At 35.8% G+C, this 14,353-nt stretch overlaps 1 protein-coding gene across 3 annotated transcripts in view; it reads left to right on the top strand.

Moving 5' to 3' along the window:
- Nucleotides 1-14,139, top strand: part of esyt2a (extended synaptotagmin-like protein 2a) — a 29,599-nt gene extending 15,460 nt beyond the window's left edge. Inside the window, exons 7-23 of one of the 3 annotated variants that reach the window (XM_079613662.1) lie at nucleotides 446-501; nucleotides 1,528-1,648; nucleotides 1,734-1,910; nucleotides 1,995-2,077; nucleotides 2,465-2,513; nucleotides 2,980-3,069; nucleotides 3,631-3,726; nucleotides 6,562-6,624; nucleotides 7,806-7,880; nucleotides 8,250-8,336; nucleotides 8,574-8,723; nucleotides 10,537-10,925; nucleotides 11,553-11,651; nucleotides 11,729-11,860; nucleotides 11,993-12,098; nucleotides 12,274-12,323; nucleotides 12,895-14,139. In XM_079613662.1, coding sequence (XP_079469788.1) covers nucleotides 446-501; nucleotides 1,528-1,648; nucleotides 1,734-1,910; nucleotides 1,995-2,077; nucleotides 2,465-2,513; nucleotides 2,980-3,069; nucleotides 3,631-3,726; nucleotides 6,562-6,624; nucleotides 7,806-7,880; nucleotides 8,250-8,336; nucleotides 8,574-8,723; nucleotides 10,537-10,925; nucleotides 11,553-11,651; nucleotides 11,729-11,860; nucleotides 11,993-12,098; nucleotides 12,274-12,323; nucleotides 12,895-12,937 — 1,866 coding nt within the window. In that variant the 3' untranslated portion in view covers nucleotides 12,938-14,139. Of the gene's footprint in view, nucleotides 1-445; nucleotides 502-1,527; nucleotides 1,649-1,733; nucleotides 1,911-1,994; nucleotides 2,078-2,464; nucleotides 2,514-2,979; nucleotides 3,070-3,630; nucleotides 3,727-3,943; nucleotides 4,046-6,561; nucleotides 6,625-7,805; nucleotides 7,881-8,249; nucleotides 8,337-8,573; nucleotides 8,724-10,536; nucleotides 10,926-11,552; nucleotides 11,652-11,728; nucleotides 11,861-11,992; nucleotides 12,099-12,273; nucleotides 12,324-12,894 lie in introns of all 3 variants that reach the window. The other 2 variants (XM_079613661.1, XM_079613663.1) reach the window with 2 other exon arrangements.
- The last annotated feature ends 214 nt before the right edge of the window (nucleotides 14,140-14,353 follow it).

Raw genomic sequence — 14,353 nt, 5'->3', positions numbered from 1 at the left:
TTTCACTGTCTTTGGTTTTTGCATTCAGTTTGTATCTTGTTTCTCTGCCTTGTTCATTGTATCCCTAGTCATGTTAATTATTAGTTCCCTTGTTTCAGGTGTGTTGCCTTGTTAGTTCGTTTGGTCCCTCTCGTTGTTCTCATTTGCCCCAGCTGTGTCTCGTTCCCTCATCCCCTCTGTGTATTTAAATCCTGTGTGCTCTTTTGTTCGTTGTCAGTTATTGAATCTATGTACGTTCCTGTTCCGAGTTTTCCCGTTCTGTGTTTATTAAAGTCTGCTGCATTTAGATCCGACTACCGCCTTTGCTTCCACGCAATTCATGACACAATGGCCTTGTTACTGCTGTGAAAGATAAAGAATATATTTTATAGGAAACAAACACAGGCATTTGCATCTACAACCATAATGTATTAAACAATGTTAAATGTGGCTTTATCTCTCTCAGTTTCTGGATATAAACTGGACGGGTCTTACAAATATGCTGGACATCCCTGGAATAAAGTGAGTGACACGTGTCAGCCATCACCCACATGCATTATATATAATGTAGTCCTGTTATTATGTCAGATTCATGAAACTGGAAAGTGGATCAGGCACCCTCCCTTTGAAACACACACATGCTGTCACATGACCTATTTTGAGGTGACACGGATAACAGTCTCTCACACAAAAATTATGCACACTCACGCTAGTCTCAGAAATGCTGCTCTTCCTGTCAGACCACATCAGAGGTTACACCCACTTGTGATGGTGATGATGGTGTCTCTTATTAATCTGTTTATCTTAAAGGCCCTAGGATCCCCCACCATCAACCAACGTGTGTGTCCAAATGTAGAGTTTAATGTGTTTTTCCAGAGTCTCTCTCTCTCTCTCTCTCTCTCTCCTTTTATAGTCATATTATAGGTGGAGCTGGTGTGGTTTAGGCGTGGGGAATGAGATCTTGTCTTTTGTTATATTTTTCCCTCTCTCTCTCACACACACACACCCTTACAGAAGAGTCATATTTCATGCTCTCTTCTGCTCAGACATCGGAGCTGAAATCAATCTGAATTATTTGATCACTCTCAAATGAAGTACATATTCAAGTAATGCAAATTAATTGAAAAATAATGCTATAGATGGAGTCATATTAACATACTGGGGACGAAAGAGGTTTCAATTACTATAAATGGCACTATAAATGGCAATACTTAAATGAAAATGCTACTAATGGAGAACTGCTGGGGGAGGATGGAGGAAGCGTTATGGAGCTTTAACGTACACACACACACAACCACACATATACTGTATATATACAGTGATAAAGAAAGTAGATGTTAACTACGGTTATCAGGAATAAATTACCAAAAAAAGTATAAAGTGGTCCATACAACTTCTAAACTATAATAGCCCTTCAAAAAATCTTTGGAAAATAATGGTTCATAAGCTGTATGTATTTATTGACGGGTGGGTGGATAGACTGAATTTAACGCATTTGACTAGTTTGTTTTTATATATTTATTTATATTTATTATCTCTCTCTTACAGTGGTCTGTGTGACAGCGTTATTCAGGATATCATATACAGTTTTCTTGTGCTGCCAAACAAAATCACTATTCCACTTGTAAGTGATGCACAGATTTCCAGACTCCGCTTCCCTATGCCAAAGGTGACACGCACACACATATACACGCTGCACATACATTGTGTACAGATAATATTTCTACCATATAATGCGTGTGTGTTTGGTGTAGGGCGTTCTGCGGATTCACTTTCTGGAGGCACAGGACCTGGTGGGGAAGGACACGTTTCTGGGTGGTATGATAAAGGGAAAGTCGGACCCGTATGGGGTCCTTCAACTCGGTAATCAGCTCTTCAGATCCAAAGTCATCAAAGAGTCGTTAAACCCTAAATGGAATGAAGTGTATGAGGTAAGGGGCTGATTTGTGAGCAAGTGTGTCTATCGCTGACATGTTTTGAATTGCTAACTGAGGTGTTTATGGTGTGTGTTTTAGGCATTAGTGTACGATAACTCAGGACAGAATTTGGAGATAGAGCTGTATGATGAGGACACAGATAAGGATGATTTTCTGGGAAGGTAATGATCTAATCAATCATCAAATAATCACAAGTCGTCATACTTCAGAAAGATTTGTATGGTCTGTGTGTGTCTGTTGTTCAGCTAGTCCCTACGTTTTCTCCCCACAAGCATAGAAATAACAAAAATCTTTGACCTTGTGGGGACATTTTTGGTCTCCATGAGGAAAACAGCTTATGAATCACACTAAATTATGTTATTTTGAAAATGTAATAACGCAGAAAGTTTTTTGTGATAGTTAGGGTTAGAGGCTAGAATATACAGTTTGTACAGTATGAAAATCATTATGTCTATAGAAAGTCCCCATAAAACATAGAAACCCATCGTGTGTTTGTGTTTGTGTGTGCGTGTGTGTTAATCTGATGTTTCTCCTCCTGTGTTCTTTAGTCTTACTCTCAACGTAGATGAACTACAGAAGGAACAGAAAGTAGATGAGGTACAAAAATATTTTTTTTGTCTCATTTTGGTCTTACATCTGTTCAGCTTGGTTTTTAAATATCTGAGCTAAAAGTTTGTACAGACAAATGCTTAAATTAGTAGTTCACTCAAAAAATGTAACTTTATTTGTAAAAATGTAAATGTAAAACATTATTTACTCAGCTTAATGTTCCAAACCCATATGACTTTCTCTTTCTCTTCTGTGAAGCATAAAAAGTTAATTTTTGAAGAATGTCCTGGACCACTATTTTACATATAATGAAAGTGAACTGGCAAGATGACAAAAATACTATAAAAGTATCATAAATGTGGTTCATAGGATGAGTAAATGACAACAGAATATACATTTTTGAGTGAGCTATCCCTTTAATAAATGATTTGTATAAAGTTTTACATTTATGTAATAAACCTATTATAAACGTATTTTATTTATATAATAAATCCCGACTTGTGTTTGTGTACAGTGGTTTAAACTTGATGATACCGCTAAAGGGAAGCTTCACCTGAAGATTGAATGGCTTTCTCTTCTCCCTACGCCTGATAAACTCGATGAGGTAACATAACACTTCCCTTAAACACAACATAGTGATATGATATGATGATATGATATCAAATAACAAAATCAAAATTTGGGTTGGGTTGATTTTTTTGTATGTTTTGAAAGAAGTCTTTCAATAAAAATAAAGCAGAAACCGTAATATTGTGAAATATTGCGTTTAAAGTAACTATTTTCAATTTTAATATATTTTAAAATGTAATTTATTCCTGTGATGGAAAAGTTGAGTTTTCAGGATTATTAATCTGGTCTTCAGTGTCACATGATCCTTGAATCCTTCAGAAAGCATTATAATATGCTGATTTGGTGCTTAAACAATTCTTCTTATTATCAATAGATGCTAAACACAGTCAGAACATGCTGTCGTAGAACCGCTGATTAAACTTTTGTTTCGGTCACTGATTTCAGACAAAAAATGTTGGTAGCCGAAACAGTAGGGTTAAAATCTTAGTAAATATAGTTATAGGGTTGCACCTTATTGCATGTAAAATGCAGATCACACACACGCATACACATACACACACACACACTAATGAAAGTTGTATGTGTTGCTTTTCAGGTTTTAAGCAGCATTAAAGCAGATAAAGGACAGGCCAATGATGGACTGTCATCAGCGTTACTGCTGGTGCTCCTGGACTCAGCCAAAAATCTGCCAGTGAGTATTAACACACACACACACACACACACACACACACACACACACACACACACACACACACACACAAGCTTTCTTTCTTGCTTCCTTATTTCTCAATGTTCCACCTTCCCTATTTCATCTGACATCACTGCTCCTACTACACTTTGCCTTTCCTTCTTTCATCCTCTATTTCTTTCTGTTGCCCTGCTCTGGTTTCCTGTCGTTCGGGGTGAAGAGTGTTTTTGAGGGGTACGTGGGCAGTGGGTGTCTGAGAGAGCGCCGCTCTGCTGGGCTGGTGTTCTGTGAGAACACTTCTGCCCTCTACAGGACAATGTTTGTGAGTCACTCTGCTGCGTTTCCATTCGATTGTTCTGCTTGCATTTTACCTGCATTTGGTGCATTAACAGCTGGTTACTTCATTTACAAATGTTTCATAGTTTCATCTCAACTTCCCTTTTGCATGTAAATTCTTCCTGTAATGCTGTTCGAACTCTGCGGACTGCTTTGTTTGTATTTGTTTATGTCGTGGTTCCTCCTGTCAGCATGCTAGTGTTTAGAGAGGCCCTGTCTGCATTTTGCATAGATATAAATAGTCTCTGTATTAGAGGTGTTAATGCAGCCATTTTTTTGTGTGCAGTTGTTTTTCCAGTGCAAAGGTGTAATTTTTCCTTTAAAGAGGGCATTTGAATATAGAGTGTCAGAGGCAGTTCAGGGAAATCTTATTGACTATATGTTCACACAGAATGTGGTTATCAGCCCTGTTTGTAGTGCTAAATGAGGTTATGATGTGGTTATGGGCATATTGCTGATACGTTTTTTTTATTTTTATTGACCAATGATGATACCGATATCTAGAAATCAGGTTGGCCGATCACTGTTTGTATTATCATATATACACATCTCCATTATACTATTTCTGAAAAATTATTTAAAAAAATGCAACAACAACAAAAAGTCACAAACACATGATAATACCATATGATAACTAAGGAGGCATGCACATCATTTCTGAAATAAAAATGATTTACTAAATGCATTTTATCAGAATTCACTTTCAAATTATTTGAGATCAGTAAAGTTTTAGTTTAGACAGGAGGATGAAGTAGTTATTGGTCAATATCTCAAAATAGACAAAATATTTGTGGATTAATTATGTTAGAGAAGGATTGACTTCAGTGACATGTCCATACAGACATTATTCGACCCACTCCTGTCTGCTGTTTTATTTACGGGACAATTTGAGACTCGCACCTGTTAGTACATTTGCTTGTGAATCTCGAACATTCACTGTGTGAATGTAGCCTCAGTGATTACATCATGATCTTGTTTGTAACCATAATAAACTGGTGTACAAGTGGGATTGTGTTACTCCAGCAATGACACGGGTTGGGGCAGGGCTGTAAGACAGCTTTTGCATTGACACACACTACAGGTCAAAAGTTTGGGGTCAGTAAGATTTTTTTTATTTTTTGAAAGAGTTTTCTATTAAATATTTTCTATTAAGTATTTCGATTTTATATTAAAAAATGTTTTTACTTCATCAGAGAATTGGGGAGAACAGAATTCATTGTTAATAATAAGAAATCTTTGTTGAGCACAAAATCAGCATATTAGGATCTGATGGATCATGTGGCACTAAAGACTGGAGTCATAATGCTTAAAATTCAGCTTTGCATCACAGGAATAAATTACATTTTAAAATAGAAAATTTTAATTGTAATAATTTTCACAATATTACTGTTTTTCTTTTTAACCTTGGTGAAGATAAGAGACTTCTTTGAAAAGCATTAAAGATCTTACAGACTCTAAGCTTTTGAACAGTAGTGTAGGTGCTGGGGACGTAAGGTAGAGGTATAGTAGTGTCAAATTTGGGAGCATGTTGAATGAAACGGGGGTTACACTTTATTTGAAGGTGTCCTTGTTACAGTGTAATTATACAATGAAGTACTGAGTAATATATTAATTAACATGTACTAACTTTAGGGTTAGGTTTAGGGTTAGCTGCTTGTAATTATGCATAATTTACTGTTATTTCTGTAGTGAGTACATGTAACGTAACAAAGACACTTTTTAAATGAAGCGTTACCGAAATAGTTCTTACTCTACACTTCACTGTTTGAAATGCATAAGAATTAAGTGATGTCACACAAACGAAAGTGGCTGTGATTCAGCCATAGATAACAGAATGATAACGAGTGTGATATTGCTTTTATACAACAGTTCTATAAGAAATGTAATATTGAACAACTTAGGCAAAATTTTATTGTCTAATAAAATAATAACAATATTAAAATAATAATATTGTCAAAAAAAAACTTTTTTGTCTAGCTTTGCACAACAAATTTGTTCAATTTTTCCAAACAGAATCAACTGTTGTGTCGCTGAGCAGCAAGCAAGCTCCAGTTATATTTTATAAATCATCAGCACGCTTGGCCAATCAAATTCGAGGACCGTAAACAACTGTTGTATAATTGTCGCTGTAATGGCTCATTTTATCATCTTGCGTGGTTTCTGCCATTAGAATTGTTGCAGGTTGATTTTCAGTGAAGTGTGGGTTGAACTGATTCTCTTGGGATTGCCTTGTCTATATTTCTCTTTCATTCTTTCATCACTGTCCTTAACATCTGACCTGTGTTTTACTTGGACCGTTTCTCAGGCCTCCTCATTTCATCAAGATTACCAAGCATTAATACTGTAACCATCATTGATTCATTGTGTTGTGTACGAATGAGTACTCTGTGTCTGTGTGTTTTTGTGCAATTATAAATTTAACTGCATGCAATCCTAATAATCCTGCCTGTATTTGTATTTGTTTGCGCGTGTGTCTCGTCCTTTTCTGCTTGGGGAAATAAGCGCAATCCTCTAGAATTCAACAATGCAGGTCTGAAGAAGGGTACGGTCAATAAAGCGAAAAAGGTAACACAACCAGTTTTCTCACAATTTACACACACATACATAAAGAAAGATGTAGAAAGAGCTCTCAAGGTGACTGTGTGTAAGATGATCTGCAGCAGTAGCGTGTGTGCTGTCCGCGTGCTTCGATTAACCGCATGCAGACCTGCGTCTGAAACGCACTGCATTCAGACAGTAACAGGCTCTCTGAATGCCACAGGCTTTTTCACTCGCGGTAATCTCAGACAGCTTTCCAATCTCATTTTCACAGTTCTGAGTTGATTGCATTTGATTCAAGTAATTTATGAATCAAACGTATGTATACGCACATGATCTTACATAAATGCAACATATAAGACCATGCTTAAGAACAAGTCCTGATATTAGTATAGTAAATGCCATTCATAAAGGGAAAATATGCCAATATTCTCAAAAAAGAATTTTGAATTATTTTCATCCTTTAATTGAATGAAATATTTCCAAATTCAACGTCCACCACATCTATGGCATACTGTCGATTTGCCACAAGCAATTAGATTCATATTTAAAATGTATAAAATCAAAAAGAAAACATGAAAAGGCAAAAAAAAATTACTTATAGTATTTTACTTAACATGTACGGCTCAGTAAAAATACTTGTTGCTTGACTTTAATTCCTGGCCTAATGGCCTGGTTTCACAGACAGGGTTTAGATTCAGCCAGGATTAGGCCTTAGTTAAATTAGGACATTTACGTAGCTTTTATTAATGTGCCTTAGAAAACAACATTACTGGTGTGCATCTTGAATTTAAAAATATGTCTGTGCAAGTTTCTTTTAGTTAAAACAGCTCAAACATTTTAATCTGGGACTAGGCTTAAGCCTTGTCTGTGAAACCGGGGGTGAATGTTTAAATGTTATGGTTATACTTTCAGAATAATGTAATAATATAAATATTTATTCACGACTTAAATGTCTATAGTAACTGACAGCAAGCCACAGGTGTGGTTCATATAGACTCCCTAGACAGGAGTAAATATGATATGTTTACTAAGCATAATTTCAAGTCATTATTAGGTAAATATGTATTCCGGATTGTTTATATTTGAAATGACACGTTGTTTGTTTGTTGTTCTTTGCTTTAGTATGTGCGGTTAAGTTTGATATGGTATATTGGAACGTGTTTGAATGTGGAAGGGATGTTAATAAACATTTGTATATTCTCCAGTCCGGTAAAAAGGTCACCAGTGTGCCCAGTCCATTAGTCCAGTTTACTGTGGGACACAAATCCTTTGAGAGCAAGGTAAACACACTGACACACACAAGTGATTGCTTCTTTATTTTATATGCGTCTTTAATTTCAGAGATGCATATTGTGTTATTCTAACATGTACAATTTTGAATATGAAAAATAGTTTGAAGCTCATTGAAGTGGATTTGCATGAAAAGAGATAAATAAATAAATACACTGGCAATATATTTAACAGTAGAGATATGTTTAGCTTTCGTTGTGTAACAATATTTGGCTGTAGAAGGTGATACTGCAGGGTTGCTTAAATCAGACTTTACTGTGACTTTGTATGGTACAATAATTCCAGGATCAGAGCCTTTGTGTTTTCACATTTGTTAAATATTTGATGGTTAAATGTTTCACATTCCCTTGTCATTAAAGACACGATTTAAAACCAACGAGCCGGTTTGGGAGGAGGCTTTCACATTCCTGATCCACAATCCAATGTCTCAAAAACTTGAAGTGGAGGTAAAGCACAAACAGACACGTACACATGGGGTTATGAGGTCTAGAGGTCAAAAATGTGGGCTGGTAACCAAAAGTTGTAAACTTGAACCCTTCAAGAGGTAGCAAGTATAAAAATCTGGAAGTTTCCATGCTTACAGGACAGATGTTTCTTGCACATTCTGATGTTTGTTTGTTTGTTTGTTTGTTTGTGTGTGTGTGTGTGTGTGTGTGTGTGTGTGTGTGTGTGTGCGTGTGCAGGTAAAGGATGACAAACACGAGTGTTCCTTAGGGACGTATTATCTTTCTCTGAAAGAGCTGCTGGAGAAGGATCAGATGACTATCAGTGACCGATTTCTTCTCAAGAACTCAGGACCTGGTGCTACACTCAAGATGAAGATGGCACTTAGGGTAACACACACATCATTTAATAACAAATAACATCATTTAATTGAAAGTATGAAAGAAATAGAAAGGAAAACTTACAGAACAAAACTAAAAACAATGGTTCAAGCTCTAACTGAAATAAAAATTACAAAAATAAAGATCATAAATATAAATATTAAATATACTATAATATAATATTAACATAATAATGAACTGAAAAATCAGCGTTTTTCTTTTCTTTTCTTTTTGCTTGCCACCGCCAGCATTTTTGATAATTTTCACAAAATTTGAATGGCCCCTATAATATTTTGTTGTTTGAATATCTGAACATGCAATATATCAAAAGAAAGAACAGCCCATCTGCTTTTAAGTGAAAAAAGAAAACCGTTTTATTCTAGCTTAATGCATTCTTTTTTTTTGTCAACTCTTGATTGTTAAAAAATATATATATTTTGAGCAATAAGCTGAGAAAAACTCGGTTTTGTCGAAAACTACACCCAGATTGGATTTAGAATGATGATCAAAACACAGATGGAGTAGATTAAGTTCATAAACACCCCTAATGCTTCCACAGTCCTATAGCTCGTCCTGGGTCGACATTTCATTCAGTAACATTAGGCAGTTTTGATTTATATGCTGTTTAATGTTGGTTATCGTGTTATTTTACACGTGCATCTGCTTACATATGCTGTCGCTTGTTTTCGATGTTTATTCACATGTCTTTTGAAAAGCAGATTCAGTATTCTTTCGGAAGATGCGTAACAGCGCCCCCTACCGTATAACAGTGAAAACATGGAAAGATGGAAATTTCCGTCAATGGCAGGGAAAGAGTTAATTGATGGGTGGAGTAAAAAGGAATTTTTCAGAATTAAAATAAATTGTACATAAAATGTATTTAAAGTTCACCTAGCAGGATTTGCAAATCTTCACTTCAAAGGTCTTGCATATTTTACATGTAAATAGCTCTTACAAAGTTCTCTATACCTCAACTGAAACCTTAAATTGAAACTAAAATTAAGATAGAACGAATGAGGAATATGTCCATTAAATACAATAAAAACTAAACTGGAAGTGACCACAGCATTGATGAAACCAGCTAAAACTATAGCCTACTCAAATTGTACTTCTTTTTTATAGCACTTTTAACAATATATATTGTCTCAAAGCAGCTTCAGTCAAAAAATAGTGCCTTTAAGAAGACATATTATGCTTAAGCTATATATTTTTCTATATCAGTGCGCACTGTTTCTGAACTCTCTAAACTCCTCGATTGTAGTCTTGAGTTTTCTTCTGGGAATGTACGCCATAATATTCCTCATATAAATAATTCCAGCCCAAGGCATATGCAAACAAAAAAGGGGCAAGGCCTGGTTGAGTTGCATTAGTAGTGTGTTGAAACTCGCGACTGTGGTAAGGGGTGTGACATTTCCTAAACATGCTCGAAAAGGTTGACCAATCACAACACACTTTCCAGCTGACCAATCAGAGCACATTGCACTTTTTGGAAGGAGTGGCTTCATAGAAACCAGAACTAAACAGAGTGCTAATGACAGAATGGGAAGAGAGGTGCTACAACAATGTAAAATATGTGAAACATAATGTGTTATTTGAACATTCAAGCATTAAAAAACCTACTAAAAAACTAGTAGACCCCAAAAACAAAATCAAAACTTTGTGTTTCAAAATCAAGAAGTGAGCAAGCTAAACATGACTGTCAAATAAATAAAAAAATGAACTTTGGCCTGTACCAAGGCTCCATCTTGCCTGGACATGTTAAAAACACTCTAAAAGAAAAAGATAAGGAACCAAGGCATATCTGTACATGTTTTTATTTCAGATTCTCTCTGTGGATAAGATGGCTGCATCGGATCAGCCGTCCTCGGTTCAGGTCCGCCGTCCCAGCTCCAGCGTGACCCCTAGCCCCTCCTCTCAGCGGCCCAATGTTTCAGAGCCCACCCCGGCATCCAAAGCCCAGCTGCCCAACACTACATCCAAGACCCAACCCACCCCAACACCCTCCCCACGGGTGGAACCCCTAATAGACAGCAGGCCATTGGAGGACTCGCCTAGCCGTCTGTATAAATCAGGGCGGAGCTCGTCTAACCTGGCCATTTCTGGCTCTCTGCTACACCTGAACCACAAAGAGCCCACACCCAGCATAGCGTCTGACATCTCCAATCCCAGCACCACCCAGGAGCTCCAGAAGACAATGCTACAATTACAGAAGTATGTTGTAACATTTTTAACATATTTTGACTAGGAATGCACATATGTATCGACCAATAAACCGTATCAGCCGAGGAAAGCAATTACTTTCACTATCGGCTATTGGCCGATTGTTTAAAAACAATGTCTCTTGTGTTGAATTTAGGGCTGTTGAAGTTAATGTGACAATAACGTATTATTAACAGTGTAAAAAATAGTGACGTTAAAGCAGGCTTTAATTGACCCAATGGATCTCCCTTACATCAAGCCAGGGTTGCCAGGTCTGCAGTTACTCCCTACACCAATTATTTGTAGCGAGTTGTATACAAATATTTTATTTGAGTGTAATTATTATATCTGAAAATAAATAGCAGTTGAATATAATATTTTGGGCTTTGTTGTTAATTTTAACCTCTTATATTACAGTAATATACCAAATGAGAGTGTTCCCTGTATAGTTTACAGTACGAGTTGGGAGAGATTTTTTTTTTCCTTAAGAAAATCGGCTATCATATCGGCTGAGAAATTTTGTATCGGTGCATCTCTAATTTTGACCTTTTTGTCTGTGCAAAGCGGAGGATATGAGTTATTGTTTCTTTCATGTGACTGCAACTCCACAACTACAGTTTAATCCGTCTGTGTTTACAGTGGCGCTTCACCTGGTTTCGCTCCATTGGGGGAAATTTGGTTAACCATCAGGCACAGTCCCCAGAGAAACAAACTAGTTGTCGTGGTGCACAGCTGCAGGTAAGTTACATATGATTTTTGATGCATCTGAGACATATTTAATATGAAAGTATTTATATTTCTGTGTTTGTTTGCAGGAATCTGATCTCTTCTACTGAAAGTGGTTCTGATCCCTACGTCCGGTTGTATTTGCTTCCTGATAAACGACGCTCTGGACGCAGAAAAACAAACACGATAAAGAAAACGGTGAACCCGATCTACGATCAAACGTCAGTTTCTTTCTCCCCCCCCAGCGGTTTCTTCTTCCAGTCTGCTCTCGCATTTCAATAAATCAAGTGTTATAATTTTGCATCAAATAAAACACTATTTGTGTCTGTTTGTGCATGCACGTGTTTGTGTAGGTTTGAATTCAGCGTGTCACTCGTGGAGTTGCCCAGAAGAATTTTAGATGTGGCTGTGAAGAATGGAGGAGGAATCCTGTCAAAACACAGAGGGCTGCTGGGAAAGGTGACATCCATCCCATTGATATCAGTCCTCATGCCATTTATACCATAAATAACCTCCCAAACAGTGTTCATAACACTTACACAATGTGTATTATTGAATATTCTTTTCTAGTTTTTTGTTGTGCCTCAAGAACAAATTACTCTTATATCAAATTTGTATTGTGTGTGTTTCTCAGGTGTTAGTTGATTTGACTTCTGAGGAAATATCAAAGAGCTCAACGCAATGGTAAAAATTTGTATATAATTTACAAAGATTAAGTTGATATTGATGATTACTGTATTGAAGTAATATGAATATTGGATATTCACTACTTATAATTGCACTTTACAAAGGTTATTTACTATTTAATCCTCTGATGCACGTTGTGCCATATGGAAATGCATCATTTTGGGGATGAAATTTGTGATTATAATGATTATATTCTCGTTTTAAAGTAAAAAAGAAACATTAAAATAGAGTAGTATTTTTATTTACTTTTTGATTTAATATTTCGTGCTTCAGAAGGCTAAATTCTACTATATTTGTTCACATTAAAATAATATTAATGAGATGCACCATGTAAAAATTGTCTAAATCTTTACACAAAAAATCTTTATACAAAGTATATATATATATATATATATATATATATATACATATATATAGTCTCTAAATATATATATATGACCCATACATTTCTTGCCAGTTTTTGTGAAAATGCCACAATAAAAAAAATGAAATGAATATCATTAATTTAGCAAAATGTGCATGATCATGACACCAGACATGTTTATATAAATGTGTGTGTGTTTGTCAGGTATGAGCTTACAGTGGACGGAAAGACGCGAACATCCCCTTGATCAAAGGAAATGAACTTTTTCCACCTACACATATTTAAAAAAAACTACAAATCCCTACGCAAGACTCCAAACCTCAGCCATATTTAAGCCATGTGTTAAGCCTGTGGGCAAAATTTGTTGGTTCTTCAGTTTTAATCACTTTTAACAGATTTACAGTGTGGAAAAAAAAAAAAAACTCTATTGATGTTATATGTGCACTGACTTAGCAAGAGTGAATGAGAGAGTGAAAGAGAATGAGAGTGCTTAGAGTTTTTTTTTTTTTAAAGGGATACGGTTCAGCAGTATCTGTTGGATTGGCTAGTTAACTTTTAAACCAAGAGTGGCAGACTCTAACAACATCCACCATTCACATTAATGGTGGAGAGATTATATGTATAATTAAGATCAGACTGTAAATAAATATACATGGAATGTTAAAATAGTATTTGGAAAAGTTTAATAAATATTAACCTGAGAGTTCTTGTTAAACAAGCACCGAACTCACGCTTGCTTTGAAAGTGTTAATCTCTGTTAATGTCTACAGATGACATCTACCAAAGAAGTAGTTTGCTCATTATAAAGTGTGTGATTAAACCAAAAATGCACCTAAATGTTTTGCACACCCAAGTGTTCATATATGTATGTGTTTCTATGTTCTCCGGTGTGGTTCAGCGTCCACCATCACAGCACTAGCTGTCACATGACCCTGGATATCTATAGTTCTCAGTCACATGTTCACTCCTTTTCCAAACACACTTATTCACTACTCGCCCACCTCATCCCAGCTGTGCTTCCTTCATCATCTGCATCTCAGAGTTATATAAAATGTCTTGTGTTAGGTCTGATCTTAAATGAAGGTTGTGGTTTCATCATCTACTGCTGTGTCACTGAGCTGAGCTTATGGTATGCAGATGGTCAAACCTTTATTCCTGTCAGCAAGAATGTGTTTTTATTATATAAATTATTGTGTTTATTATGAAAGGTTTTATTATGCTTATTATTATAAATAATACTTATCACAAAAAGCAAACGTATGCAGTCAGAGCACCCCTCTGTGCTGAGCTTGCCTTATTGATGTATATATATATATATATTTCCTGTGCCTTATGACCAACAATACACTGACCTTAGAGGATATTTGCCATCAGATATAGGATTGTAAAGTCTCTGTATTTGATGATTTCCACCATTTTCTTTTAATAAACAATTTATTCTGTACCAGTAAATAGCGTGGTGGTGGTTTATCTACAGCATGTCATATTTTAAACACAAATGTAGTCAGATATTACCACGCAGTTTTGGAACATGAGATTTTAAAAGAGTTGATCAGAAAAATAACTTAATATAAAATATATCAAGTATCATTTTATTTGTAAAAAAAAAAAAAATCTTTTTTTTTTTTTTTTTATTCTTGCGTGGTTTTAGTATGTTTTGTGT

Source organism: Phoxinus phoxinus (assembly GCF_949152265.1).
Source record: "Phoxinus phoxinus genome assembly, chromosome: 5".
NCBI lineage: Eukaryota > Metazoa > Chordata > Actinopteri > Cypriniformes > Leuciscidae > Phoxinus > Phoxinus phoxinus.
This window is presented reverse-complemented; position numbering and strand designations above follow the sequence as displayed.